We start from the raw sequence: 27,895 nt of genomic DNA, 5'->3' as shown, positions 1-27,895 counted from the left end.
TCGGCCGACACGCGGCAGGCGGGGAAACCGCCTCCGTAGTTTTTGTGGTGACCTGAACGATATGTGGGCCGGCTGCCTACCGACCAGCGTCACGAACCTTCTACAATCAAGTGGTGCGTGTGTTAGCAAAAATGAAACAATGGGCTTGGACTTCGTTTGAATGCATCCCGACATTCTGCTGGCAGGACATTACATGCATGTATACGCCGCTCTTTGTCAGAAGCGGAGGCCACGCAACCATGAAGGTAGGCACCATGCCGGTACTGGCGTCTCTCTCTAGTACATGACTCTCAAGCTTAATTCGCCGTTACACGTAGCTACTTTGAACGTTAGAGGACTGGGAGCGAGAAGGCGACAATGCCAGCTCAGTCGCCTCCTTGTGGATAATGATATAGATATAGCAGCTGTGCAAGAGTCAAAGATTGAGAGCCAAGAAAGCACTGACAGTATGGTGGCTTCTTTTCAAGCAAGCTTTTATGTGTGTGTATGCCATTCTGTTGGTGTATCGGGTGGATGCCTTTTATTTATACGTAACACGCTGGCAGTAAGCGTAGAGTCCGTTTTTGCCTGTCCAAGTGGTCGGCTTTTGGTTACCGATTTTACCTACTCTAATTTATGCTGGCGTGTTGTGTGTGTGTATGCTCCCAATTCAGGGCGTGAGCGTGAATTGTTTTTTCAGTCTATTGAGTTGTGGTTGAAGGTCGACAAAATCTTGCTTGTACTTGGTGACTACAACTGTGTGTGCGCAGCTGTGGACCGAGCGGCCAAGTGTAAACCTCGAAGAGACAGAAGCTCCGAGCTGTTGAATGCACTTGTGCATGAGTATAGCCTTGAGGATGTTGGTAGTGTGTTCTCCACTGGAAACCAGAAAGAGTTCACGCACTTTCAGCGAGATAGCCATGCCAGATTGGACAGGGTGTATGCCTCGGTAGATCTTGTTTCCCTATGTACTGCATATGAGGTCAAACCTGTGTCTTTCAGCGATCATTGTCTCGTGAGTGCAGTGTTTGGTCGCAAAGGAAAGAAATCGCGCTTTAACTGGTACCTATGAAAACTGAATGCCAAACTTCTTGCCGATGAAGAGTTCCTTACTGAAGTTAAGACAGAGTTTGAAAATCGTCTTGCTATGCGACCAGTAAGTTTTGCAGCGGAATGGGACAGCTTCAAAGAGTGGGTCAAATTTAAAGCAATAGAAAAGAGTAGTAAGCTGCGGTACAAAGAGAAAGAAAAAGAACTGAATGAACAACTTGCTCTTTTTTTGAGCATGGAAAGTACTGTGCCAGGGCATTTCGCCAGTAAAATACGAGAGCTTAAAAGTGAGCTGGAAACAATCGACAGAGAAAGATACACAGCGGCTGTCATACGTGCAAGGGCTGAAAAACTTTGGGCTGGAGAAGTGCCGACAAAACGAGCCCTAGCAGACGAGAAAAGATACGCCTGCCAGAAAGAAATTAGGAGTATAAGGTATGGCGGCCATATCACAGAAGATGCTAAAGATATTCAGCATGCGTTAGCAGAGCACTTCGAAGAACTGCTTAGCGCTAAGCTTGAGACTGTAGGCGGCTTTTAAACAGACTTTCTAAGACTGATGCCTGCACTGGATGACGAAAGTAAAGCGCGCCTAGAAACACCGATAACGTTACAGGAGATAGAATCTGCAATAGATGACCTGTCACCTGGGAAAGCCCCTGGGCCCGATGGTCTGAGCGCTGTCTTCTTTAAAACGTTTCAGCACTATGCGGCTCAGTTTATGCTCGATGTAATCACTGAAGCTTACGAACGTAATGCTGTTCCATTGTCTTTCTCTACATCGCACATTGTTCTAATACACAAGACAGAGGATCCGGAGAAACGACAGTTGGTGGGGTCATATCGACCGATAAGCCTCACCAATGTTGACTACAAGGTGTACATGAAGGTTTTAGCAAAAAGACTGCAAAGCGTAATAAAGGAATTGGTTGGGTCTCATCAAACGTGCGGCATCAAGGGTCGATCCATTGCCACGAATATACATGTCGCAAGAACCGTACTAGAATGTGTTGATGCACTCGGTGGTCAGATAGCCATGATGCAGTTAGATTTGGCGAAAGCCTTTGACCGTGTTTCCCACGAAATTCTTTTTTCCATTTTGGAGCATTCTAACCTTGGAAAAGTCATAGTGGAGGGTGTTAAAATGGCTTACGCGAACTGCACGACCCGTATTATAGTGAATGGTGAACTGACTGACAGCATCGCAGTACGTTCATCGGTAAGGCAGGGCTGCCCGCTCTCACCCCTGCTTTTTGCACTGTATTTAGAGCCACTTTGCTTGGCTATCATTGATAGCGATCGCATTTTAGGGTTCAAGCTGCAATCAGCACACGTGAAAATGCTAGCATATGCTGATGACATAGCAGTGTTTTGTGCAACTAGAAAGAGCATCTGTGAAGTTACGGGTGTCGTCCAAACATTTTGTGATCAAACCGGATGCAAGATCAATTGGGAGAAAAGCTCTGGGTTTTGGCACGGTGATTGGGACGTGACACCTGATTTCTTCTGTAAGCTGCGATGGTCTGCTCTCCCAACGCGATATCTAGGCGTGCCTTTAGATTGTTATCGAGATCCCAACGTGCACTGGATGGAAGAAACATCCAGGGCGAAAGAAAAAGCGGATGCGTGGCAAGGAAGGCAACTCTCAATGTTTTCGCGCGCTTCTATTTGCAATGTTTTTCTTATTTCGAGGCTGTGGTACCTCATGAATGTGTTGTGTGTCTCACGAACCTCAATTCAGAAAATGCACCGCGTTTTTGCTGTTTTTATTTGGGCATCCACATGGGAAAAAACCGCCCGGACGAATTTGTTTATTTCTGTTAAAAGGGGCGGGCTTGGCCTTGTCCATTTGTTCTTGCGTCAAGTGGTTTCGCGATTTATATTCCTGCGTGATCAAAAAGATACCTTTCTAAGAACTGTGATGCAAGTGCGATTGCAGAGGCTGCTCCCTGAATGGATTGTGTCGTGTGAAAGCATGCCTGGTACTGTGACTGGCTACCTGCGCGAGGTTGTTTTTTCGTGCAAGTTGCTGGGCATTACACTGTGGAGGCCCAGGGCAGGACGTTTTGAAAAGAGTCAAGAAGATGCCCTTGAGGCCATCTGCTAAAACGTTCCTTTTCAAACTTCACTCTAATACGCTCCCTGTTAAAACCTGGCTGAATGAAAAAGGTATCTTCGTCCCATGGACAACGAATTGCCTGTTGTGCAAAAAACCGGAGACAATTGAACACGTCTTCTTACAGTGTTGGGATGCTGTCTTTCTATGGGACGTCCTCCAAAGGACAATTAAAAAGGAACTTCCCCTAACTCCGTACGGTATCAGATTCCTACCAGTGCAGAACGATGATGCACCTTATGATTTAATTATGCTTCTTGGCCTCCATAGTTTGTGGAAAACACGAATGCAGGTGCGTCACGCAGATATAAATACACGATCTGCGCGTGAAAACTTCATTGAAAGTGCGGTGTATATACGCGAATCTTTCAGGATGCAGCAGGATCCACCACAATGGCAATGTCTATTTGATGAGTTGGTGAACCTGAAAAGATTTTAGCCGCGTACGCGTAAGCTCAAGTGTAGTTGACGTGTTTTATCATGTGTATTTTGTTTTTGTGTTTCACGGCAATAAAGAAAAAAAAAGCGCGCAGTCGGCAGTCCGCAGTAGGCAGCGCGTCAGTCTCATGATCTGAAGGTCGTGAGTTCGACCCTCAACCGGGGCAAGGCTGTTTCATTTTTTTTGCATTGGAAATTGCTCAATGGGTTTCCATCCTAGCGCGATACCGTTTACCTGCATGCCGATCTTAAGGGTCGCCCGTACCGAGCACCTGACATTTGAGACGCACCGACTCGGACAGATTTGGATCTCCGGGAAATTTTGTGCATTGGTCAATACCAAATGAGCCACGTGTGGATGATTACCTGCGAGTGTAGGTCTTCAAAGCAGAAGCTAGTTAACAAAGCAGAGTTCCCTGTGAAAGGACTTAGGGGCATGGTGTTCGACCCGGATGCACAGAATGTCAATGTTAAGCTCCTTTGGCTTCCCCGCATTATGGAACATCGGAGGATTGTGGAAGCTTTAGAGCCTTATGGAACGATTCAATCTCTGGAGCGTGAAAAGTGGCGGTGCCCAGGGATGGAGCATATGGAAACGGTGAACCATGAAATCTTCCTCACGTTCAAGGACGGAGTGTCAGCAAGCACGATTCCTCACATTCTTAACGTTTATGGGGTGCAGGCATTAGTTCTTATTCCAGGGAGACCTCCACTGTGTCTTGGATGCAGCCGGGTTGGACATGAAAGGCGTCAGTGCCGGACGTCTCGATGCACCCAGTGCCGGCGCTTTGACCATACTGTGGAGAACTCTGTCTTGAGTTATGTTGATAGGCTGCGTCAAGGCCAGTGGTCACGAGGAAATGACGTGGTGTCAGAACATATTGTTACGAGGTTTATTTACGTAGATGTTAGGATGCGCTGGAGATTAGCACACCAGAGCGGACAGAACCAGCTTCCTCTTCTTATTCTGCTTATCCCGCCAAACCTCATCTTCCTCCAATACAGGACCGCGGGAAGTGCGTGAAAACATAATGGATGTGTCAGACGTTGTCGATGTGACCGGTGAGCTAAGTCGTGAACCCTGAATTGATGGGAACCAGAAGCCTTCTGCACCTCATATCAACAAAGAAGAATCTGCAGCGACTGGCGATCTAGAATCAGCGTCTCCAGAGCCAAAAACGCCGGACCCGCTTGTGTGTGCCACTCAGAGTGCTGTGCTTGCTGCACAGGAACCACCTGTCACCAAAGGACGTCTCAATATGCCTCCTGTGGAGCCAGTGAAGAAGATACTGTCAATGGATGCTCGCCTATCTTCCTTCTTCGTTCTCCTTCATCGCTGGAGAGTAACAGTGAGCCGTGTGCGGAGCCGATCTCTGGCGCGTCCGGTTCTCTGTCGGTTGTCAGTGTGGCAGCGAGCGATGTGCTCCCTTCAGGTTCGTGGGCCGAAGCATTGAGTGTCTCAGAGGAGGACATGGACAACACAGCGCCTTGGAAGCGTCCCACAGATGATGAGGTGTGTATCGATTGTGCTGGCCAGAAGGCACACTGTGTAGAGGCCAAGGGAAGGGTGACTTTAAAGAGGCGGGGGATGTCTGCCCGAAAGGCCGCCAATTCGCAGGCGGGCCATCCCATTCCAGGGGATGGTGTTTAATAGGACTGGTACTAAAAATGGCTAGCGTCGCAGCATATCAAATCGCTACCGTTAACGTCAGGGGTATGCGTAATCGTCGGAGGCAGCAGGAGTTAAGGCGTCTTTTAAAGAAATGGAGAGTGTCTGTAGCCGCAATTCAGGAGACAAAGTTGTCCTCCGATGAAGAGAGGGAAACTGCTCTCGAGCCGTTTTTGCCGGAATCTAACATTATTGTTAGCCAAGCTAGAGGCTTGTCCGGAAGGTGTATGCTATTCCTGGCCAAAACGCTAGTGATGACAGCCATGACTTATTGCATAGATGACGAGGGGCGACTTATATGCTGTGACCTCACAATTTCAGGTGTTCAGTGGCGAATGATTTGTGTTTACGCCCCCGTAAAGCAGCGAGAAGGCTTTTTTTCTGTCATTAGTTAACCATTTGCGCACAGATCGCAAAATTATATGTTGGAAGATTTTAATTGTGTTTGTAGGGATGAGGACCGATCAGTGTTATGTAAGAGATATGACCCTATAATGCTGCATGCACCCCCATATGTTTTGCAATATTTTAAATATACTGCGCCTCTGAAATGGTGTTTCATGCCTTCACAATCTGTTCTAGGATATTGATACTTTTATAAGGTCAAGGTGATATAAATTTAAAGGAGCTGTGTGGTGTCGTAATTATTAAACACAAGGATTGCCTCATTCGAAACATAATATTTGATAGAGACTTGCTTTGATGGGGAACCATTTGTGCACAGATCGCAAAATTATATGTTGGAATATTTTAATTGTGTTTGTAGAGATGAGGACCGATCAGTGTTATGTAAGAGATATGACCCTATAGTGCTGCATGCACCCCCATATGTTTTGCTGTTTTGCAATATTTTAAATATACTGCACCTCTGAAATGGTGTTTCATGCTTTCACAATCTGTTCTAGGATGTTGATACTTTTATAAGGTCAAGGTGATATAAATTTAAAGGAGCTGTGTGGTGTCGTAATTATTAAAAACAAGGATTGCCTCATTCGAAACATAATATTTGATAGAGACCTGCTTTGATGGGGAATCATTTGTGCACAGATCGCAAAATTATATGTTGGAAGATTTTAATTGTGTTTGTAGGGATGATGACCGATCAGTGTTATATAAGAGATAAGACCCTATAGTGCTGCATTACTTAACGATTTGGCTTGTGAATATTATCTTGTGGATGTGGGGCAGGAAAAAGGTCACAGCATTCATTTCACTCATTTTCAGTTTTCCTGTAATGCCCGCCTTGACAGAATTTACGTTTCTGCAGACACGTTAGCAAATGTGTTTGGTTACTGGGTGCGGCCCATCTTCTTCAGTGACCACTATATGGTGTCTCTTCAGGCAGAGAGGTACAGTCGGCACATACTTAACCCTCGGTGGGAGCTGTGGAAGATGAATAACTGTCTGCTCTCAGATGAAATCTTTAAGCGTGCTGTACCTACTTGTTTGAAAGACATATGGTCACGCCATGACCTGTCAGTTTTTCAAAAATGAGACTAGTTTAAAGAGGAGACCAAAAACTTGACAATTGAACAATCTGCAAGAATCGCGTTCCTGAAGAGACACCACCTGCGTGAACTTGGGTGCACTCTAATTGAGCTACATGAGCTAGAAAGGGTTAGCTCGGGTGCCTATGTTGAAGAAATTATTAACGTAAAGGCAGAGCTTCAACAATTTGCAACGGAAAGATACAAGGGGGCCCTGATAAGATCTAGGACCCGAAGGTTTCTTGACGAGCAACCTTCACGTCGGGCCCTTTGCGATGAAAATGCTCTTACGAAGGAAATATTGGAAATTTAGTATGGTGGTAGTACATACAGTGTTGTTCCTAGTACTCTTGCTCCTTTGTATGACTATTATCGAAAGCTGTTCGGCCGTTGTGAAGATCCTAATCAGGGTTCCGTAGATAATTCCTTACTTGAGAACTTTCCTCGACTAGACGTTGAGAATTGTGCTGTAGTAGAGGAACCCACCACTTTGGACGAAATTAAATCAGCCATTTCAGGCCTTCAGAGCCAAAAATCTCCTGGCCCAGATGGCACTACTAGCGAATTCTATAAAACATTTTCGCCTTGCCTAACGCCTGTTTTGATGCAAGTTTTCCAAGTATCGTATGATGTGGGTTTCCTGCCTCCCACTTTCTATTCAGGCTATACAATATTAATTCCCAAAAGCAAAAGTACTAATCGGTTGAAAACTGTTCGAGGATATCGTCCAATTTTCCTCTCTAATGTTGATTACAAAATTTTTGCCAAGGTTCTTTGTTGTCGTCTGCAGCTGGTCATTATGAATTTGATAGGTTTGCTTTGTTTGTGGGGTTTAATGTCCTAAAGCAACTCAGGCTATGAGAGACGCCGTAGTGGAGGACTCCAGAAATTTCGACCACCTGGGGTTCTTTAAAGTGCACTGAAATCGCACAGCACACGGGCGCCTTGCTTTTCGCCTTCATCGAAAAGCGGCCGCCGAGGCCGGGATTCGATCCCGCGTCCTTAGGAGCAGTAGTCGAGCGCCGGACCCCACCTCGGCGAGGTGACTTGATAGGTTCGCATCAGGTATGTGGTATCAGAGGACGCAGTATTCAAACACACATCAATATTTCACATTCAGTAATGCAATATGGATACAGTCCAGCCCACTTATAACGAACTTGATCGTCACGCGGCATTTGTTCGTTGTATCCAAAGTTCGTAGTAAGTGGACCACCTATAATACGGGCAAAAAGAGCAAGCGAGACGAAAGTTAACTTTATTTTTGAAAAACGTCTGAGGCGCATGTCTGCTTCTTCAAAGCTGATCGCATCACTGCCGTTTCTAATTTTTCCAGCGCGGTAATATGTTCATCGCCAAGGCCTCTGCTGCACACGAGTTCCTTAAGCGACGCAATGTAACCGATCGCGGTTGAAGCGTTCACAGCAACCGGCGGTAGAGCAGCATCCTCGTCATCGTCGGTCTCTGGGCAGTCAGGAAGGGCTCGCACTTCACGCACAATAGCTTCGTCAGTGCATGGCTCCGCAATGTCGGCGTCCTCATCACCAGAAACGAAATCGTCCCAGGCAACGTCAGGTCCGGCCAGCTGCGTGTCAATGACGCGTTGCCACAAGTCCTCGTGCGACCAGCCTTCCGGTGGGTGATCTATGGCGTCCTCGGTGCCTGGGCCCATAAATTGCAATGCACTCCGCGCTATGCAATTTGCTATGCACTCCGCGGTGAGTTCCATCCACGCCGTTTTCAACATCCCCACGGCGGCAAGCAAGCTGATGCGAACTGGCATGGCAGCATCAATCGCGATCAACAAGCGTTGGATGACGAGCCGCCGGTAGCACGCCTTGAACACATGAATGATGCCCATATCCAGCGGCTGAATTTTGCAGGTTGCATTGGGAAGCAAGAAGAGCACTGTCATCGCACTCAAGGAAGGCCACACATGTTGCGCCGCACAGTTATCCAGCACGAGCAGGACCTTCTTGTTTTTTCGTGCCATGTCGCGGTCGAACTCGACAAGCCACTCGGCAAATAAGTCACGACTCATCCAGGCTTTTGTATTGTTCCTGTTGCGTACGGGCACGTAGCTTCCAAAGCATCGCAGCTTACGTGACTTGCCAATGACAAAAGGCAGCCGCCGGTCACTGCCGTCCATATTGACACACAGAAGAACGGTTATCCGCAACTTGCTGGTCTTCCCTCCTGCGCACTTGTCGCCTTTCAAAGCATGCGTTTTAGATGGCAACATCTGATAAAACAACGCAGTCTCGTCGGCATTGTAAACGTCCCGTGGAGCATAGCTCGTGATTGTTGGGAGGTTGTCGGAAAGCCACGCATCGACGTCCTCGTTGTTCACAGACGCGGCCTTGCCGACGACCGCCTTGAAAACAATTTCGTGGCGAGCCTTAAAACGGGGGACCCATCGATTGCCTGGGCTGAAATCGGGAAAGTCCAAAAGGAAGGCGAAGTCGTTAGCCTTGGAGAGCATCAGCGGTCCACTGATCTTCCGGGAAAGTTGCGAGACCGGGCGTCAGCGAACCACTTCAGCAGTGCGTCCTCAACGTCCGTGTAGGTCGCCTTCCGAAGGCGCTTTCTAGTCGTCGGGTCGGCATTCACGGTAGCACCAAGAATCTTTTCCTTGCCCTTAACAATGGTTGAAATGGTCGATTTCGACAGTCCGTACTTCTTGACCAGTTCGCAGTTTTTTGCACCTTGAGCAAGTTCATTAACAATGGCCATCTTCGTTGCGATGTCGACAGGTTCCCTTTTAGCACCTGAAGAGGTCGGCGTACAGTCCTCCATCGCACCAGGCGCAAGTCAAGCCCTTGGGCTCGCGCGTTGAGGCAGCCTTCAACTCCCCGATCTGGGAAAGGCACGGATGCGGCAACGATGTCAACGCAGCGCCATCGCACAGAAAGAATCGACGGCGCAATGCCCTTAGCGCAGGGTGGCAACGGAGCAACAAATAGAGAACCAGTTTGAGCCGGTAGAGCAGGCGCCTGACTTTCCGGATTGGCCGACGCAGATCACGTGGATGCATCACAGCGACGCGAGCGGCGCCACTTTCTCTTTCGTCACCGAGCGCGCGCGCTTTTTCGTTTTCATTTTTCGACGCGCGCTTTTTCTTTTTTTGCTTTATTTTACCCGCAATGGAGCGCCGGGGGACGCTTTGTGCGCTCTGTGTTCGCGTTGTGTCAGGGGAACACAAAGGGCGCGAAATTCGCCTGCTGCGAGTTCGCAGTCGAGCGAAACCACCCAAAACACCGCCGGCTCGGTCAACTACGGGGGCCCGACAGCTTCGCGTTCGCTCTAACCGAGTGTTGAGGCCACAACAGTTCGTTCTGTGTGAGACACTGTGCCATTACCCCAATATATATTTTGACGGTAGCACCGCCCTCGTTCGTACTAAGCGCGCGTTTGTTATATCTGCGGCTGTTATAAGTGGGTTGGACTGTATATCTTTGAATACTGCGTCCTCTGATACCACATACCTGATGCGAACCTATCAAGTTCATAATGACCAGCTGCAGACGACAACAAAGAACCTTGGCAAACATTTCGTGATGAAAATTACAGAGGACTATTGTACGATATCATTCAACAGTTTTCAACCGATTAATACCTTTGTTTTTGGGAATTAATATTGTGTGGCCTGATTAGAAAGTGGGAGGCAGGAAACCCAAGATGAGACGGGCCAAGTAGCTCTGATTCAAATTGACCTGGCGAATGCGTTTGATAAAGTTTGGCACGATTTCTTGTTCGCGGTCTTGGAGCATGCAAACATTGGTGACGTTTTACTCAAAGGCATAAGGCTGTGCTATATGAACTAGTATGCAAACTAATTGGTAATCAGGAGCTAACGAAACGAATAATACTGGAATCATCTGTTCGTCAAGGATGTCCACTGTCTCCACTGTTTGCCTTATATATGAAACCCCTCTGTCTCAGTATAATTAACAATGCAAGCCATCCGTGGTTTCTCTCTGGCTGAATGTGAAGTTAAGGTTTTAGCCTACGCGGACGATATCTCTCTTTTGTTCTGACAAAAAGAGTGTACTTGAGGCTTTACACTTGACTGAACAGTTCTGCGACGTATCAGGCGCGGCTATTATACTAGATAAATCCAAAGGCTTTTAGTTGGGTCATTGGGGCACTAGGCCAAGCAAGTTTGGAGGCATATGCTGGGACTGTAGTCCTCTTAAGTACCTAGGGGTTGCGCTGCACCAAGTTCGCAACGGCGCAGCCTACTGGCATTCATAAATCGTACCTATGCGACGACAAACACAGGCTTGGGGGGTAGGGAACTCTCAGTGTTTACTAGGGCACAAGTCTGCAACATATTTTTGTTTGCAAAGCTTGCGTATGTCCTTCAAGTCCTGCATTGTGCGAGGAGAAAGGCGCAATTAAGTTATACACAAAATATTTGCAACATTTGTGTGGCGCTCTCAATGGGAGCCCATGCGGCGTGACAACTTGTTCCTTCCCTTAGAGTTTGGTGGAGTGGGCCTTGTTCGTGCAATAACGTGCTTTCTATTTTTTTCTTTTTTTCAAATCGGCAAACCACTCGTTTCTTGTAGCTGTGCTCATTAGGCATCTTAGTCCTCATTTGCCTTATTTATTCGCAGCGACTGGGCAGGCTCGTGAGGGGCCTTTATGGAGATTCCTTAAGAAGGTTGCTGACACTTTCAATTTTCTCACTGTGCGTTTCTCTGTAGATTACCTGTATAGCCTCTCGAGAAAGCAGATGACCTAGGTTCTCACTGAGTCTTTGTTCCCTGCACCATTGTATTGGCAGCCTTATCAGGGGTTTTTGGACACCACGGTTCTAAAGCGTGTTAGGCAAATGTGCATTCAAGCAGCTGCAAAAACATTCTTTTTCAAACTGCACTCAGCGACGTTGCCTGTCAAGACATTTCTTCAAGATAAGGAGATGTTTTTGCCAGTGGACGGTGAATTGCCGTCTATGTAACGTGCCTGAGACAATTGATCATTGCTTTATTCTGTGCCGTGATGCTATGTTCTTTTGGGACATACTACAAAGAAGTCTTAAAAAGGACATTGAAATTAAACCATATACTATTAGAGTTTTACCTCTTGACAAAATTACTGTCGTGCCTTGTGATCTATTTGTGTTGATGGGACTGCTCAGTCCTTGGTAAAGCCACATGATGTACAGGCAGGCCGAGCCACCAAGATCGTCCAAATCCGTGTTTCGGGAGCAGTGTGCTTTGGTGAGGAGTATATACATGCCGCACGTGAAGAACCTCCAAACTGGATGCCCTATCTAGATGCATGTGTTTGCCTCCCAGAATATTGATGTTTCGATGATGGTGGCTAAGGATAGCTAAGGATATGGCGGGCTCTTATTAAGCAGCCGGTAATTTTAGACATGGAAACGTTTAAGGAAGTGGAGTTTGTTCTTTTTTTTTTTACGGTAGTTTTTCCTTGCAATAACGAAAACAAAATCGACCCTCCGAAATAAAAAAAAAATTGCCATAAGCAGGAAACCATTGGCCATATTTTTCTTGACTACTTTCTCTGGGATATCTTGCAGAGGACTTTAAAAAAGGACTTGCCAATTACACCCTATGGTATACGGATCCTGCCGGTCCACAATCAAGGAGGTGTGCCATATTATCTATTCATGTTGCTTTGCCTTCACAGTGTATGTAAAACGAGAATGGCTATAAGACACGCGGATGTGGATGCTCGCTCAGCGAGGGAGTATTTCATTGAAAGTATCAACAACCTTACCGCCATCCATAATCCCCAAAGTGGGAAACCTGAATGGATGCCAGTTTTGAGTGAACTAGCTAATCTAAAGCGTTTTTGAAACTTTATGAACACTTACATTTGAGAGAGCGCTTCGTGGCATTATACTTTGACTTTGCCCCACTGTAAATATAACTGTTAACAGAAAATGTAGAAGAAAAAAAAGCCTCGGTAGTGCAGTAGGCAGTCCGTCAGTCTCATCAACTGAAGGTCGTGAGTTCGATCCTCACCAGGGAAAAGGCGGTTTCATTTTTTGCATTGAATATTGCTGAATTGGTTTCCAGCCTAGACTTTGACCCTTTGCAAGCTCAAAACATCCGCCTCGGTAGCGCAGTAGGCAGCGCGTCAGTCTCATAATCTGAAGGTCGTGAGTTCGATCCTCACCCGGGGCAAGGCGGTTTACTTTTTTGCATTGAATATTGCTGAATTGGTTTCCACCCTAGACTTTGACCCTTTGCAAGCTCAAAACATCCGCCTCGGTAGCCAGAGGATTCCACTTCCGCCCACCGAGCGTGACGGACGTGTTTATCATGGGCTCCCAAGGAGCGGATTCAGCGGTCCAGCTGGCCCGTGGTATCAGGAGTACGGGAAGTTCTGCCAAGGATTATGAACTGGTTCTACCGCATCTGCATACAGGTTCGAGTGCTTTGCATACTGTTTTTTTGCACGGCGACATAAAAGCCAGGCCGTACCTGGTGGAGCACTTTCGAGACTCCCTCGCTCGTCTTTCACTGCTGCCGGAAGTGGTTGCCCTCGGGGCATACCAAATGAATCACGTGTGGGCGGTAACGTTTAAAGATGAAGAGGCGAAAGCGAAGATTTTGCAAGCTCAAGCTTTTGAAGTGAAGGAGCACCGATGCGTGGTCATTGACCCCTGTAACCAAGGCATCAGGTTAAAACTTTTCTGGCTGCTTCACGGCGTGCACGACGATGATGTGCGAGCGGCGTTGGCGGCTTTTGAAAAAGTTACTGAAATATCAAGAGACAAGTGGAAAGTTCAAGGGTGTGTCGACAAGGCTTCAACGACTCGAACGGTCACGCTGAAGCTCAAAGTGGGCGTTGCCATTGAGGACCTGCCGCATCAGCTTCGGGTCGCCGAGGACGTCGCACTCGTCCACGTCCCAGGCAGAGCCCCGCTTTGCCTCCGGTGCAGCGGGAAAGGTCATATACGTCGTGAGTGTCGTGTGCCGCGCTGCGGGCTGTGTCGTCGCTACGGCCATGACGAGTCCCAGTGTGTGCGCACGTATGCCAACGTTGCAGGCCCTGTGTCGAGTGAAGTGGCAGGCGAGCACTTGATGGACGCAGTGGACGCCGAGGAAGCTAGCAGTGGAATCACTGAGGACGCAGAACAGAAAGAACAGTCCTCTGAGATGACCCCTGCCCTTAATGAACACTGCGAATCAGATTTGATAGTTCCGTTGTCGAATGTTGCTGGGACCGAGACACCCACGAAAGAAAACAGCAATGCCAGTGCTGCAAGCCCAGCTTCGACTACACAACACAGTGAGGAACAGGGAGACACTGAAGCTGAGATGCCAGCTGCTTCTACCTTGCCTGTGAAGCGTGTGCACGAAGACAGTTTCAACGAGGAAACAACGCAAGGAGAAGCGAGAAACGGACAGCCTCCACTGAAGGCGGCCCCCCTTCGCCGGTCGGCCTTCCAGCAAAGGCCGAACGTGCCTCCAGACCGGAGAACTGTGTCACCTCTGCCTACGCCATAGCGGGGGTACCCTTTTCGGTCGAGACGTTACAAGCCCGGTCCATGATCGGGAGCAGCGCTTGGAACGACGGACGGACTCGCCAAAACGGAAGAATGGTCATCCCGTGCAACGGTTCAACCGCAATGATGTCTTTCTGCAGAAGAGATGTGAGTGAAATGTTTCGCGATTTATAATTTCTTGAGATGGCGACCAATTTATCCACTAGCTTGCGCGTAGCCACGCTAAATGTGAGAGGGCTGTCAACGCGTCGGAGACAACAGCAGCTGAACCGCCTTCTGCTGGAAAATGAAATTGATGTGCTAGCAGTTCAAGATATCCTGTTTCCGTTTGTCATGCGGTTGGAAGATCGAAGAGATGTGTCATTTTCATCCGAAATTGCATAGAGTCTGTACAGTCTGTGTTCTCGTGTGATAGTGGGCGGCTATTGATACGTGATTTCAGTTTTTCTGGATTGGACTGGAGAGTGATCTGTGTTTATGCGCCGACTAGAACATTTGAGCGGGAAGAGTTTTTTCACTATATGAAATCCTTCGTAATACATGAGAGGCGTGTTCTCCTGCTTGGAGACTTCAACTGTGTCTGTAGACCGGAAGATAGTGCAACAGACCGTGTCCTTCGTGACAAGAGTGCAGAGTTACTTATTGACATTGTTAATGAGGCTGAGCTTGAAGATACTGGCTGTATACTGACGCATGAAGGCCAAGCAAAGTTCACGCACTTTCAAGGTAGCTGTCACGCAAGGTCGGACCGAATATATGTTCCCATTGATTGCGTGCCCTTGTGCTCGGAATATCAAACACTTCCCATGAGCTTTAGTGACCACTCCCTTATAATGATTACTCTAGGCATGAAAAGTAAGGTAAAGTTCAGTTGGGAGCTATGGAAATTTAATGAAAAACTGCTGGTGGATGAAGAGTTTATTACTAAAGTGAAAGACTATATTACGCATATGTTACAAAATGACTCTAATTTTATACAACGATGGGAGCAGTTTAAGTGCGATATAAAGATAGCTGCTATTGACCGAGCATGCACTCTTCGACGTAAAGAAAGAGAACAAGAAAAACAGCTTCGTAGCACACTTGAATACATGCTTAGTATGGAGAGCGTTATGCCTGGCTTGTTCGCCCAAGATATACAAGAGATAAAAACCAAACTTGAGATGATAGATGAAGAGAACTATCGCGGTGCGGTGATAAGGGCACGCAGCAAAAAATTGTGGCTCGGGGAGACGCCCACGAAAAGGGCACTTAGTGATGAAAAAAGATACGCAGTGTCAAATGAGATAAAAGAAATCTGCTATCAGAGCGTAGTTACCTCGGAAAAAAAAAAAACGATTGAACGGGCGTTTGTAGAATTTTACAGGGAATTGTTTAGCCTAAAAACACCGGGCATTGAACGCTTCAGAAAAAGACTTTCTGTAGCTGATGCCAAGAGTGGAAGACGAAGTTGCGCAGACACTTGAAGCAAGTATTACTTCCGAGGAAATTGAGGCCGTTATCGGGGAATTAAATTCCAATAAGTCACCCGGATCAGATGGTCTTGGTGCTGCCATATACAACGCCTTTCAAACTGAAATGGCTGTTTTACTGGAAAGAGTTATTAGTGAATGCTACGAAAAGAACGTACCTCCTCCGTATTTTCGAATGTCACACGTTCTACTAATACCGAAAACAGATGACCCAGTTAAGCTTCAGTCTGTAGCGTCTGACCATCCTATAAGTCTAACGAATGTTGACTATAAAATTTACATGAAAGTATTAGGGCGACGACTCCAACCTGTAATTACTTCTCTTGTAGGCCCACATCAGACATGCGGTATAAAAGGACGGACCATTTTTACTAATATACACGCAGCAAGGAGTGTTCTCGAATGTTGTGACGCGATGCATGGCCACGTAGCCATGACGCAATTAGACCTCCACAAAGCATTTGATAAAGTGGTACATGAAATTTTGTTCTCTGTTTTAGAGTATGTCAATGCTGGTTCCGTGATTACAAATGGCGTGAAAATGGTTTACGTGTGCTGCTCAGCGAGACTGGTCGTGAATAAGCATTTAACCGATTGTATACCTGTTCAGTCGTCAGTAAGGCAGGGTTGTCCTCTGTCTCCCCTTTGTTTGCGCTTTGTCTGGAGCCTTTTTGTTTAAGATTGCTTACAAGGCCAAACATACGTGGTTATAGATTTTTTTCAAAGTGAAGTGCGGGTTTTGGCATACGCGGACGATATTGCGGTTTTTTGTACGGAGCATGAGAGCGTGCAAGAAGTTGTAAAAGAAGCCATTGCTTTTTGCATTGCAAGTGGAAGTGAAATTAGTTGGGCAAAGTGTTTAGGATTTTGGCATGGAAACTGGCAATATGCGCCTGAACTGTTCTCCAGTATGCAATGGACAATAACGCAGGCAATTACCTTAGTGTGCCACTAAAGCATTACCGTGAAAGCAAGGAATGTTGGGACGGTGAAGTTGAGCAAGTGAAAACACAAACAAACAAATGGGGAGGACATAACTTTTCTATGTTCGCAAGAGCTACCGTTTGCAATATGTTCCTAGTTGCAAAAACATTTTTACATCCTGCAAGTGTTATATATGTCAAGAATTTCTGTTCAAAAACTGCATAGGGTATTTGCCGCGTTTGTGCGGGCTTCAACATGGGAGCGTACCAGTCGATGCAATCTGTTTCATAGCGTGCATAATGGTGGACTGGGATTGTCACATTTATACTTAAAGCAGATAGTAACCAGGTTCCTTTTTTTTTTTTGCGCGAACAAAGCGATGTTTTTCTTAAAACGGTAATCCAAGAGCGATTGCGTGATTCACTGCCGGAATATGTAGTTTCGACTATGTCTACAGGGACAGTGGCTCTAAGTGCTTTTCTTCGCGAAGTTGTCGAGTCTTTCCAAATAGTGAAGGAGAGATTTTCAAATGAGTATATGTGTACTGTTACGCGAAAACGGCTGTACAAAGATTTATTGGAAACCTTTTTACCTGTGCCTCTTTATCGCGCTGTATATGCTTTGGGTCCGGAGCGGGACGTGTTGAAAAGAGTGAAAAGAATGCCCATCAGATCTTCCGCTAAATATTTCTTTTTTCAATTGCATACCGGCACTCTTCCGGTGAAGCCATGGCTGGAAAGCAAAGGCCTTTTGTGCCTTTGTCTGCTGACTGTTTAATTTGCAAAAAGATGGAATCCATAGAGCATATTTTCCTTGATTGTCAGGATGCGGTTTTTTGTGGGACGTGCTACAGCGTACTATTAAAAAGGACTTACCAATAACGCCGCTTGGCATATTCTACCTTCCATGTGCCCAGCCAGGAGAAGTGCCCAGTGATTTATTATAGGCCTTGTGTATGCACAGCATATGGAGAAGGCGAATGGATGTTCGCCATGAGCATGTTGTCGTACACCCAGCCCATCAGTATTTTGTTGAAAGTGTGATGTACACGCGTGTTGTTTTCGGAGGTCAATCTGAACTCTCGGAATGGCTGCCAGTCTTGGACAAGCTCACGTCACTTAATCCATTATATCCCAAGAAACCTGTCAGAAAGTGACTTGTGTTTTTAATTCCATGCGACTTTTCATGGTTCTTTGTAGTTGCCAAGTCGGTAATAAAGAAAAAAAAAAGCCTCGGTAGCGCAGTAGGCAGCGCGTCAGTCTCATAATCTGAAGGTCGTGAGTGCGATCCTCACCCGGGGTAAGGCGGTTTAATTTTTTGCATTGTATATTGCTGAATTGGTTTCCACCTTAGACTTTGGGCCTTTACGAGCTCAAAATATCCGCCTCGGTAGCGCAGTAGGCAGCAGTACGTGGCCCGTTCGACTATATGCAATACCTTTTTGGTGGCAAGAATAATGTATTTCCTTCAAGTATTGTATTTTGCTCGAATCAATATACAAAGGTTCCATCGTGTATTTGCGGTCTTCATTTGGTCGTCCAACTGAGAACGAATTAGCAGAGATAATCTCTTTCCGCTCGTTAAAGACGGAGGGTTGTCTCTAATGCATCTATATGTGCGGCAGATGGTTTTAAGGTTTTGTTTCCTACGTGACCAAAAAGATACATTCCTGAGAACCTTTATGCAAATCATGCTATCCAGTGCAATTCCAGAGTTTATAGTCTCTTCATGCTCTGCTCGGGGATACACTGTGTCACGCTTCCTGCGAGAAGTGGTGTGGTCGTTCAGGTTTTTGCGCGTGCGGTACTCTGTAGAGTATTTTGCGACGGTACCACCTAAGCGGCTGTGCAAATATCTTATTTCACAATTGTTCCCAGCTAAATTGCACCGAACCTTAGACTGTGAAGGCCCAGGGAAAGACGTGCTCAAGCGAGTTAAAAACATGACTGTTGCACCGGGCGTAAAAACATTTTTTTTTAAATTGCATACAGGAACCCTCCCAGTCAAAACATGGATGGAAGAAAAGGGCCTTTTTGTACCTTAGGGCTCAAACTGTCTGCTATGTAGAAAACCTGAAACATTTGAGCACGTGTTCCTGGATTATTGGGATGTGGTGTTTTACTGGGATGTGTTACAAAGAGCACTTAAAAAAGACCTGTCATTGATGCCACGTGGAATTCCGTACTTGACAACTGTTAATGATGATTTTCAGTATGACCTCATCATGCTATTGGGCCTTCACAGTATTTGGAGGAGTAGGATGGCTTGTAAACACTGTGATGTCGATGCACGATCTGTATGTGATTATTTTGTTGAATAAGTAAAAACTAAAAGAAATTTTGAAGCGGCAAGACGCTGCGGAGGCGGTCTTGAGTCTGATGGGCGAACTTGTGGTAATGAAAGTCCATTAGACACGGTTGTCAGCCAAGGGGCATAGCGACCACGATCTTTTACTGATGTATTTGTACCAATTCATGCAATAAAGAAAAAAAAAAAGTTCGATCCTCACCCGGGGCAAGGCGGTTTAATTTTTTGCATTGAATATTGCTGAATTTGTTTCCACCCTAGACTTTGACCCTTTGCTAGCTCAAAACATCCGCCTCGGTAGCGCAGTAGGCAGCGCGTCAGTCTCATAATCTGAAGGTCGTGAGTTCGATCCTCACCCGGGGCAAGGCGGTTTAATTTTTTGCATTGAATATTGCTGAATTTGTTTCCACCCTAGACTTTGACCCTTTGCTAGCTCAAAACATCCGCCTCGGTAGCGCAGTAGGCAGCGCTTCAGTCTCATAATCTGAAGGTCGTGAGTTCGATCCTCACGCGGGGCAAGGCGGTTTAATTTTTTGCATTGAATATTGCTGAATTTGTTTCCACCCTAGACTTTGACCCTTTGCTAGCTCAAAACATCCGCCTCGGTAGCGCAGTAGGCAGCGCGTCAGTCTCATAATCTGAAGGTCGTGAGTTCGATCCTCACCCGGGGCAAGGCGGTTTAATTTTTTGCATTGAATATTGCTTAATTTGTTTCCACCCTAGACTTTGACCCTTTGCTACCTCAAAACATCCGCCTTGGTAGCGCAGTAGGCAGCGCGTCAGTCGCATAATCTGAAGGTCGTGAGTTCGATCCTCGCCCGGGGCAAGGCGGTTTAATTTGTTGCATTGAATATTGCTGAATTTGTTTCCACCCTAGACTTTGACCCCCTGCTAGCTCAAAACATCCGCCTCGGTAGCGCAGTAGGCAGCGCGTCAGTCTCATATTCTGAAGGTCGTGAGTTCGATCCTCACCCGGGGCAAGGCGGTTTAATTTTTTGCATTGAATATTGCTGAATTTGTTTCCACCCTAGACTTTGACCCTTTGCTAGCTCAAAACATCCGCCTCGGTAGCGCAGTGGATTCCACTTCCGGCCACCGAGCGTGACGGACGTGTTATCATGAGCTCCGGTGGAGTGGTGTCAGCGGCCCGAGAGGACCGCGGAAACAGGTTTTTTGCTGGTGATGCCCAGGATTATCAAGTTGTGCTGCCGCAATTGCCAACAGGTGCGTGCGTTTTGAATACCGTCTTTCTTCACGGCGATTTGAAAGCCAGGCCTTTTCGTGTGGAAGATTTTCGCGACACGCTGGTCCGTCTCGGAATGCTCCCTGAGGTGCTAGCTTTGGGGGCGTTCCAGATGAACCATGTGTGGGCGGTCACCTTTAACAGCCCAGAAGCGATAAGGAAAATTTTGGAAGCTAGCGAGGTTCAAGTGAAAGGAAAACGGTGCCTTGTCATCGACCCGGCTAACCAGGATGTGCGGCTGAAGCTCTACTGGGTGCTTCATAACGTCCCTGACGAAGATATTCGTGTGGCACTAGCCCCATACGGCAAAGTAACTGACCTGTCTCGGGAGTGCTGGCGCGTTCAGGGTATGGCAGACAAAGATTCCTCTACCCGCACTGTAGGCCTCAAGATAAAGCCCGGTGTGACACTGGAGGACTTGCCTCACCAAATACGCATTTCTGGAAGTACGGCACTACTAGTCGCACCGGGGCGCCCGCCGTTATGTCTGAGATGCAATAGCCGAGGGCACATCAAGAGGGAGTGTAAAGTGCCTCGCTGTGCCATGTGCAAGCGATACGGCCATGAAGAAGCTATGTGCTCTTGGTCGTATGCCAATGTAGCAGGTATCAGAGCGGGCAACGAAGTCCAGGAAGAACATCTCATGGACCAAGTGGACGCAGAGGAAGCAGCTGGTGGAGGGGGCGTGCCACCTACTGCAGACAAGGATGCCGCACTGGCTTCTGAAACAGAGGGACCAGTTAATGTGCAAACAAAGAGTATATCGGAAGCTTCTCCTGCGGCGGAAAACGCTGCGGACGAGAATGGTGGAAATAGGAGCGAAGCTCCTTGTGCATCGCCTGGGAAAACTCAGGAAAGAGAAGACGCCGTGATGTCAACCATGCCTACAGCAACGAAACGACTTCACGCCGACAGCAGCAACGATTCACACGGCAAAGGACACGAACCCAACGAGGAGCCACCAGTGAAAGCTCTGCCCAACCGAAGGCCGTCTTTGAGAGTGGCACCCAAAATTCCGCCCGAGCCGAGACCCGAGCGAAAACCATCGGTGATGCCACCGACGTGATCCCCAGCCAAGTGAGTGTCGGAGCCGCCAACGAGCGATGGCTAAGGCAGGGACAGCTTCTCGCGGCGATTTAAAAAACGCCGTGTCTGTGAACTGTAGGCTGCAAAAGACTGTGCAAGGGGGAGAAAATGAGATTTCGATCCGGGGCTCCAAAGTCGAAGGTAACACCATGCGGTTCGGGAGCTCCTTGAGAAAAAAATGGCAGTGAGCATAGAAACAAGTTTGCATGTGGCCACGCTGAATGTGCGCGGCTTGTCCACTCGGAGAGGACAATATCAACTAAGTCGGCTTTTCATGGAAAACAACCTCGACGTCATTGCTATTCAAGAGACAAAAGTTGAAAGTGAGGAAGCAACAAACCGCATGGTGGAACCTTTCAGAGCACATTATAATGTGTGCATTTCGCACGCTACTGGCACAGCGGGTGGCTGTGGCCTTTTTGTTAAGAAGTCCTTGGAAGCAACCATTGAAAGTGTTTATACTTGTGGCAGTGGCCGTCTAATAGTGTGTGACTTTATGCTGCAAAGAAACAAGTTTAGAGTCATTTGTTTATACGCTCCAAATAAGGAGGGTGAACGCAAAATGTTTTTCGAGTCAGTTGAGCGCCACCTAAACACCGATGAAATGATCATCGTAATGATGGGTGATTTTAATTGTGTGTGCCGATCCGAAGACCGAACTAGGCAGGCGCCTGTTCGAGATGCGAGTTCGTTGTTTTTGAACGAGCTGGTTGACGACCGCGGACTAGAAGATGTAGGGTTATTTATGTCGAATTCAACATCACAATGGTTTACCCATCACCAGCGAGGCAGCCTCGCCAGACTGGATCGAATTTATGTATCTGCAAAAGTAGTACCTGTGTGCACCGAGTATGGTGTTAAAAACGTTTCTTTCAGTGACCACAGTTTGGTCATGGTGATGCTGGGTCCGAGAAAACCGCCCAAATTCAACTGGGATCTGTGGAAATTCAACGTACAGATTCTCGATGATGAATCATTTGTTAAAAAAATTCAAAGAAAAATGGACGACTTGCTTGTTCGTAGGCAGGAAAGCTACAGTGAGGCATGGGAACTGTTTAAACAAGAGGCGAAAATGATTGCGATCGAAAGTGCCGGTGTAATGAGTAAAAACAAAAGGAAGAAAGAAAATGAACTGCGTACTAAGTTGGATTTTTATTTAAGCGTCGAAGCATCGTCGCCAGGCCGATTCAGTAAGGAAATCAAGGAAGTAAAGAGCGAATTAGAAATAATCGACGTAGATAGATACAGGGGAGCGGTAATCCGTGCGCGCGCAGAAACTCTGTACATGGGTGAAGCTCCAACAAAACGGTCCTTATCGGACGAAAGAAGTTATGCTACGCGCAACGAAATAAGAGCGATAACTTTCGGGGACAAGGTTGTGCGAGATAACCAGGCGATACAACGCGCTTTTGTGGATTATTACTGTGAATTACTTGGTCGGGAGCAACAACTGGAAGAAGGGTTTGAAACGCATTTCTTAAGGCTCATGCCGCAAATAGATGATGAGATGAAAGCAAGTTTAGAAGCGTCAATTACCGTTACAGAAGTAGTGTGTGCAATAGACGAATTAAACTCAGGCAAAGCGCCGGGACCTGACGGGTTCGGCGCCGAGTTTTATAAAGCGTTTAAAGACGAGTTCGTTATAGTCCTACACCACGTAATAGAAGAAGCATACAGCATAAGGCAATTGCCTCCGTCTTTTAGGCACAGTCATATGGTGCTGTTTCCCAAATCGGACGATCCTACTACGCTGTTGTCAGTACGAGCATACCGACCGATAACGCTTGCAAATACAGACTATAAGATCTTTGCGAAAATAGTAGGCAAAAGACTCCAACGCGCAATACAGAGGTTGGTAGGGACACACCAAACGTGTGGTATCAGGGGGCGTCCAATTCAAACAAACATCCACGTGACTAGAACTATCCTAGAGTGTTGTGAAGCGTACTGTGAGAGGGTAGCAATGATACAGTTAGACTTAGAGAAAGCGTTCGATAAAGTCGCTCACAAAATCCTGTTCAGTATCTTGCAACATGTGAACGTCGGAAAGGTACTAATAGAAGGAATTAAGTTATGCTATACTAACATGTTCACCAGGATTGTAGTCAATAAGGCATTAACCACTCCATTTCAAGTAAAATCATCTGTTAAGCAAGGGTGTCCCTTGTCGCCTTTACTATTTGCCTTGTTTTTGGAGCCCTTTTGTTTAAGCATTATAACCAACAATGCTATCACCGGTTATCGATTTTCCTCAAGTGAAGTTAAGCTTTTAGCATACGCGGACGACATAGCTGTATTCTGCACTGATGAGACCAGTATCACTAACGCGGTAAGCGCAGCAACAAAGTTCTGCAGGATGACGGGAAGCAGCATTAACTGGGAAAAATCTATAGGAATCTGGCATGGGGAATGGGGTCCCACGCGAGTACGTTTTGAAAACATGAAATGGTCACGCTCGCCAACGAAGTATCTCGGTGTACCCCTACAACACTATAAAGACACGTCGGAATATTGGAAACTGGAAGCAGAGCAGCTCAAAGAAAAAACCGCGAAGTTTGGTGGGCGGGACCTATCCATCTTCGCGAGGTCAACTGTTTGTAACCTGTTTCTTGTAGCGAGAATTTGGTATGTTCTGCAAGTCATGTGTGCATCGAGAGGGAGCATACAAAAGCTACATAGGGTGTTCGCAGTATTTATATGGAGGTCGACATGGGAGCGCACAAGCCGCACGAACCTTTTTCGTACAGTAAAAGGGGGCGGACTGGGTTTGGCTCACTTGTTCTTGAAACAAGTGGTTTCGAGGTTTTTGTTCGTGCGAGACCAAGGGGATGCCTTTTTAAGGACTGATTCAAACCCGACTGTGTGATCATGTGCCATCTTTTGCTGTGTCTTCAACTCGTGTTAAGGGATCAAGTGTGCGCGGATTTCTTCGAGAGGTTATTGGGTCCTTTCAATTTCTCCAAGCACGCTTTTCAGTAAAATACCTGGGTGGCGTAACCCGAAGGCAATTGTACAAGGATGTTGTTGATGTATGCTTGCCACAGCCAATGTATCGCTTGATGTATCCAAAAGGTAAAGGTGAAGATGTATTGAAGAGAGTAAAGCGGATGCCAGTTCGACCTTCGGTAAAAAGCTTCTGTTTTCAAGTACACACTGCAACTCTACCAGTGAAACCATGGCTCGAGCAGAAAGGTATTTTTGTTCCGTGGACAGTAAACTGTTTCCATTGTAGAAGACCAGAGACGATCATATTTTTCTTGAGTGTTCTGATGCTGTTTTTCTGTGGGACATACTACAACGCACTTTAAAAAAGGACTTACCGCTAACACCATATGGCATCCGCTTTCTCCCTACATCAAACGATGGAGGGGTGCTGCATGATATGATAATGTTACTATGCATGCACGGCATATGGCGCACTCGGATGGCGGTACATCATGCAGATCTAAACCCCAGGCCCGCCAGAGAGTACTTTATGGAAAGTGTACTGTACATTCGTGAATATGTAAATCGAGAACAGACCCACCAGAATGGTTGCCGGTGTTAGATGACCTTGTTAACTTGAAGCGTTTTTAAACACATGTGCTAGCCAAAGGTTGGCAAGCGCTTTTAACTACGATTGTGTGTATATGTAAACATGTATTGTATTGGCCGCAGATCAGGCAATAAAGAAAGAAAAAAAAAAAAAAAAAAACCTCGGTAGCGCAGTAGGCAGCGCGTCAGTCTCATAATCTGAAGGTCGTGAGTTCGATCCTCACCCGGGGCAAGGCGGTTTAATTTTTTGCATTGAATATTGCTGAATTTGTTTCCACCCTAGACTTTGACCCTTTGCTAGCTCAAAACATCCGCCTCGGTAGCGCAGTAGGCAGCGCGTCAGTCTCATAATCTGAAGGTCGTGAGTTCGATCCTCACCCGGGGCAAGGCGGTTTAATTTTTTGCATTGAATATTGCTGAATTTGTTTCCACCCTAGACTTTGACCCTTTGCTAGCTCAAAACATCCGCCTCGGTAGCGCAGTAGGCAGCGCGTCAGTCTCATAATCTGAAGGTCGTGAGTTCGATCCTCACCCGGGGCAAGGCGGTTTAATTTTTTGCATTGAATATTGCTGAATTTGTTTCCACCCTAGACTTTGACCCTTTGCTAGCTCAAAACATCCGCCTCGGTAGCGCAGTAGGCAGCGCGTCAGTCTCATGATCTAAAGTTCGAGAGTGCGATGCTCACCCGGGGCAAGGCGGTTTAATTTTTTGCATTGAATATTGCTGAATTGGTTTCCACCCTAGACTCTGACCCCTTGCGAGCTCAAAACATCCGCCTCTGTAGCGCAGTAGGCGGGGCATTCCACTTCTGGCTTCCGTGGGAGACGGACGTGTGATGGCAAGCTCTGTGCGTGCTTCGTTATCGGTCATGTCTGGCCGAGGATGCGGCGAACAACGCCCACCACTGGGCTATCGCATGGTTCTACCTACGTTTCCTTCGGGAGAAGCAATGAAGACAACGGTTTTCCTTCACTGTGAATTTGCCGGCCGGCCTTATCGCATACAGGATTTTCGTGAGCCGTTGGAAAAGGCCGGTGTACTACCCTACGTGGCTGGCATTGGGCCCTTCCAAATGTCCCATATCTGGATGCTGAAGATGAAGACTGAGGAAGCGAAGGAACGGCTGCTGAAAGACGGCGCGCTGGAAGTGAAGAGACGCTACTGTTCGGTCAAGCGTGAGTTGGTTTTCAGGGTGCACTGGGTGCCTTTCTACGTTTTGAGTGAAGCGGTGCAAAGGGCGTTTGAAGACTTTGGAGATGTGAAAGAAGTCACTTATGAGCAGTGGAACAGCCCGGGTTTTGAAGAGTCCGAATCGACAACTCGGATAGTAAAAATAGTGCTCAAAGAGGGGCTTTCAATCGATGATTTGCCCCACATGTAAAAGTTTTACGGAGGGCTTGTGTTAGTGGTGGTGCCTGGACGGCCACCAATATGCTTAAGATGTAAGAAGACAGGCCACATTCGACGTGATTGCCGCACTCCGAGATGTAGTTCGTGTCATATATTCGGGCACGACCGGGGGGGGGATGCGCCCGCACGTATGCCCGTGTGGCCACGGGTGTTGTGCCCCATCAAGACGACCGGAGCGAGTTGATCATGGACCAGGAGGAACTGGGGAGCGCTGGAGCCCTGCCCCCTACAGGATCCGGAGAGGGACCTGCTGTCCAACAGCCGGAGCACACCACCGGAGGAGGGAAGACGCAAGTTAGCGAACCCGCTGTAGAAACGACTGGAAAGGGGGCGGAGGCTGCTATGTCGTCGGATCAGCCAACAGCGGAAGGCACTTCGGAAGGCAGCGTTGCTGATTCTCCGATGGATATGACAACCGCCTCCATGAAGAGACCACGAGACAACGAAAAGGTACCAGCTACAGAACGGGAACTGCGTCGACTAGAAAAGCAGTGGAGGGTGGAAGGCGCTAAGAAAGGCAAGTTAGCCTTATCGAAAACCTCGTTGCGGTCCTTGTCGCTCACTCGCGACGAGAGACTGAAGCAGTGAGCCTTTAGTCATTGTTTGTTAGCTGGGTTTAGAGTATGGCTTATTGGAAAAACCCGCTAAAAGTGGGCACTCTAAACGTCCGAGGGCTCGCCTCGAGACGGAAGCAAGTGCAGTTGAACCGTTTGTTGAGCGAACTAGATTTAGACATCGTAGCCATACAAGATAACAAAGGTTGAGGATGAGCAGCAAACAGATAATATTGTCACCAACACACGTAGCAAGCAGCACAACTGAGCTGGCCCTTTTTAATCAAGCGAAACTCGAGCGAGACGAGGATGACGCTCAGCCACGCGCCAAGGCATTCGGCCACTTGGTGGCACTAGAAGATGGGCAGCGGTGTGGCATTGCCCCCCTTCCAAGAGGCATCGACCCGATGCCGCAAACGTAAGGGAGCAATAGAAAAGCGGGGCAAGTTATACCGGAGTCTCCTGCTCTGGTTTGGACCCTAAAATTGTTTAACGACTGTAATAAGGCTTCATTCTGGCGACGTGAACTATTTCAGACTTCGGATGCCGAGAGGAGCGGACAGTGCCTTGTGGTAACACCTCGTAGTTCACCGCGCTGAGGCGACGGAGCACCTCGTAGAGTCCAAAGTAACGGCGCAGAAGCTTTTCAGAGCGCCCTCGCAACCGTATTGGGTACAGCGTTCCTGCAGTGAACGTTCCATGCTCGTAGCTTCTCTCGCGAAATCTGCGACAGTTCTTGGAGGGTCACGAATGAAGCCAGCGAACAAGTGTTCCTTCACCCCGCGCATGAGGTGCCGTACTTTCGTTGCCTCGGGCATGGTAGTGTCGGCCCGATTGAAAAGTCGCGTCATGTCCTCGACAAACATGGCCACGCTCTCATTTGACTGCTGAGACCTCGAACGGATTGCTATCTCTGCGTTTTCTTTGCGCGTACTCGAGCTGAACGTTGTGAGCAACTCACGGCGAAAGACGGCCCAGTTGACGAAGGACGTCTCGTGGTTCTCAAAACACGTCTTGGCCGAGTCTTGCAGTGCGAACTACACATTCATTAGCTTCCGCTCGTCGTCCCATTGGTTGAATGCGGCCACACGGTCAAAAGTGGCCAACCAGTCTTCGACATCCTCGAACCGGTCACCGTG

The 27,895-nt window shown here is 47.4% G+C and overlaps 1 protein-coding gene and 10 non-coding genes across 11 annotated transcripts; all 11 read left to right on the top strand.

The window, feature by feature from the left end:
* Window positions 1-12,824: 12,824 nt before the first annotated feature.
* TRNAM-CAU (transfer RNA methionine (anticodon CAU)) lies at window positions 12,825-12,897 on the top strand. The gene has a single exon. It is a non-coding gene; the product is annotated as a tRNA-Met (tRNA).
* A 4,953-nt stretch (window positions 12,898-17,850) lies between these two features.
* TRNAM-CAU (transfer RNA methionine (anticodon CAU)) lies at window positions 17,851-17,923 on the top strand. The gene has a single exon. It is a non-coding gene; the product is annotated as a tRNA-Met (tRNA).
* Window positions 17,924-19,219: 1,296 nt separating this feature from the next.
* Window positions 19,220-19,292, top strand: TRNAM-CAU (transfer RNA methionine (anticodon CAU)). Its single transcript has one exon. It is a non-coding gene; the product is annotated as a tRNA-Met (tRNA).
* Window positions 19,293-19,373: 81 nt separating this feature from the next.
* Window positions 19,374-19,446, top strand: TRNAM-CAU (transfer RNA methionine (anticodon CAU)). Its single transcript has one exon. It is a non-coding gene; the product is annotated as a tRNA-Met (tRNA).
* An 81-nt stretch (window positions 19,447-19,527) lies between these two features.
* Window positions 19,528-19,600, top strand: TRNAM-CAU (transfer RNA methionine (anticodon CAU)). Its single transcript has one exon. It is a non-coding gene; the product is annotated as a tRNA-Met (tRNA).
* An 81-nt stretch (window positions 19,601-19,681) lies between these two features.
* On the top strand, window positions 19,682-19,754 carry TRNAM-CAU (transfer RNA methionine (anticodon CAU)). Its single transcript has one exon. It is a non-coding gene; the product is annotated as a tRNA-Met (tRNA).
* Window positions 19,755-19,835: 81 nt separating this feature from the next.
* On the top strand, window positions 19,836-19,908 carry TRNAM-CAU (transfer RNA methionine (anticodon CAU)). The gene has a single exon. It is a non-coding gene; the product is annotated as a tRNA-Met (tRNA).
* A 138-nt stretch (window positions 19,909-20,046) lies between these two features.
* On the top strand, window positions 20,047-21,237 carry LOC146203124 (uncharacterized). Its single transcript, XM_084602730.1, has one exon. The coding sequence runs from the start codon at window positions 20,047-20,049 to the stop codon at window positions 21,235-21,237; it is 1,191 nt and encodes a 396-aa protein (XP_084458856.1).
* Window positions 21,238-24,950: 3,713 nt separating this feature from the next.
* On the top strand, window positions 24,951-25,023 carry TRNAM-CAU (transfer RNA methionine (anticodon CAU)). The gene has a single exon. It is a non-coding gene; the product is annotated as a tRNA-Met (tRNA).
* An 81-nt stretch (window positions 25,024-25,104) lies between these two features.
* On the top strand, window positions 25,105-25,177 carry TRNAM-CAU (transfer RNA methionine (anticodon CAU)). Its single transcript has one exon. It is a non-coding gene; the product is annotated as a tRNA-Met (tRNA).
* An 81-nt stretch (window positions 25,178-25,258) lies between these two features.
* TRNAM-CAU (transfer RNA methionine (anticodon CAU)) lies at window positions 25,259-25,331 on the top strand. The gene has a single exon. It is a non-coding gene; the product is annotated as a tRNA-Met (tRNA).
* The last annotated feature ends 2,564 nt before the right edge of the window (window positions 25,332-27,895 follow it).

This window comes from Amblyomma maculatum, chromosome 1 (assembly GCF_055883805.1).
Source record: "Amblyomma maculatum isolate TAMU_Amacu chromosome 1, ASM5588380v1, whole genome shotgun sequence".
In the NCBI taxonomy this organism is placed as follows: domain Eukaryota; kingdom Metazoa; phylum Arthropoda; class Arachnida; order Ixodida; family Ixodidae; genus Amblyomma; species Amblyomma maculatum.
Note: the sequence above shows the minus strand (reverse complement) of the source record. Positions and strands in the feature narration are given on the sequence as shown.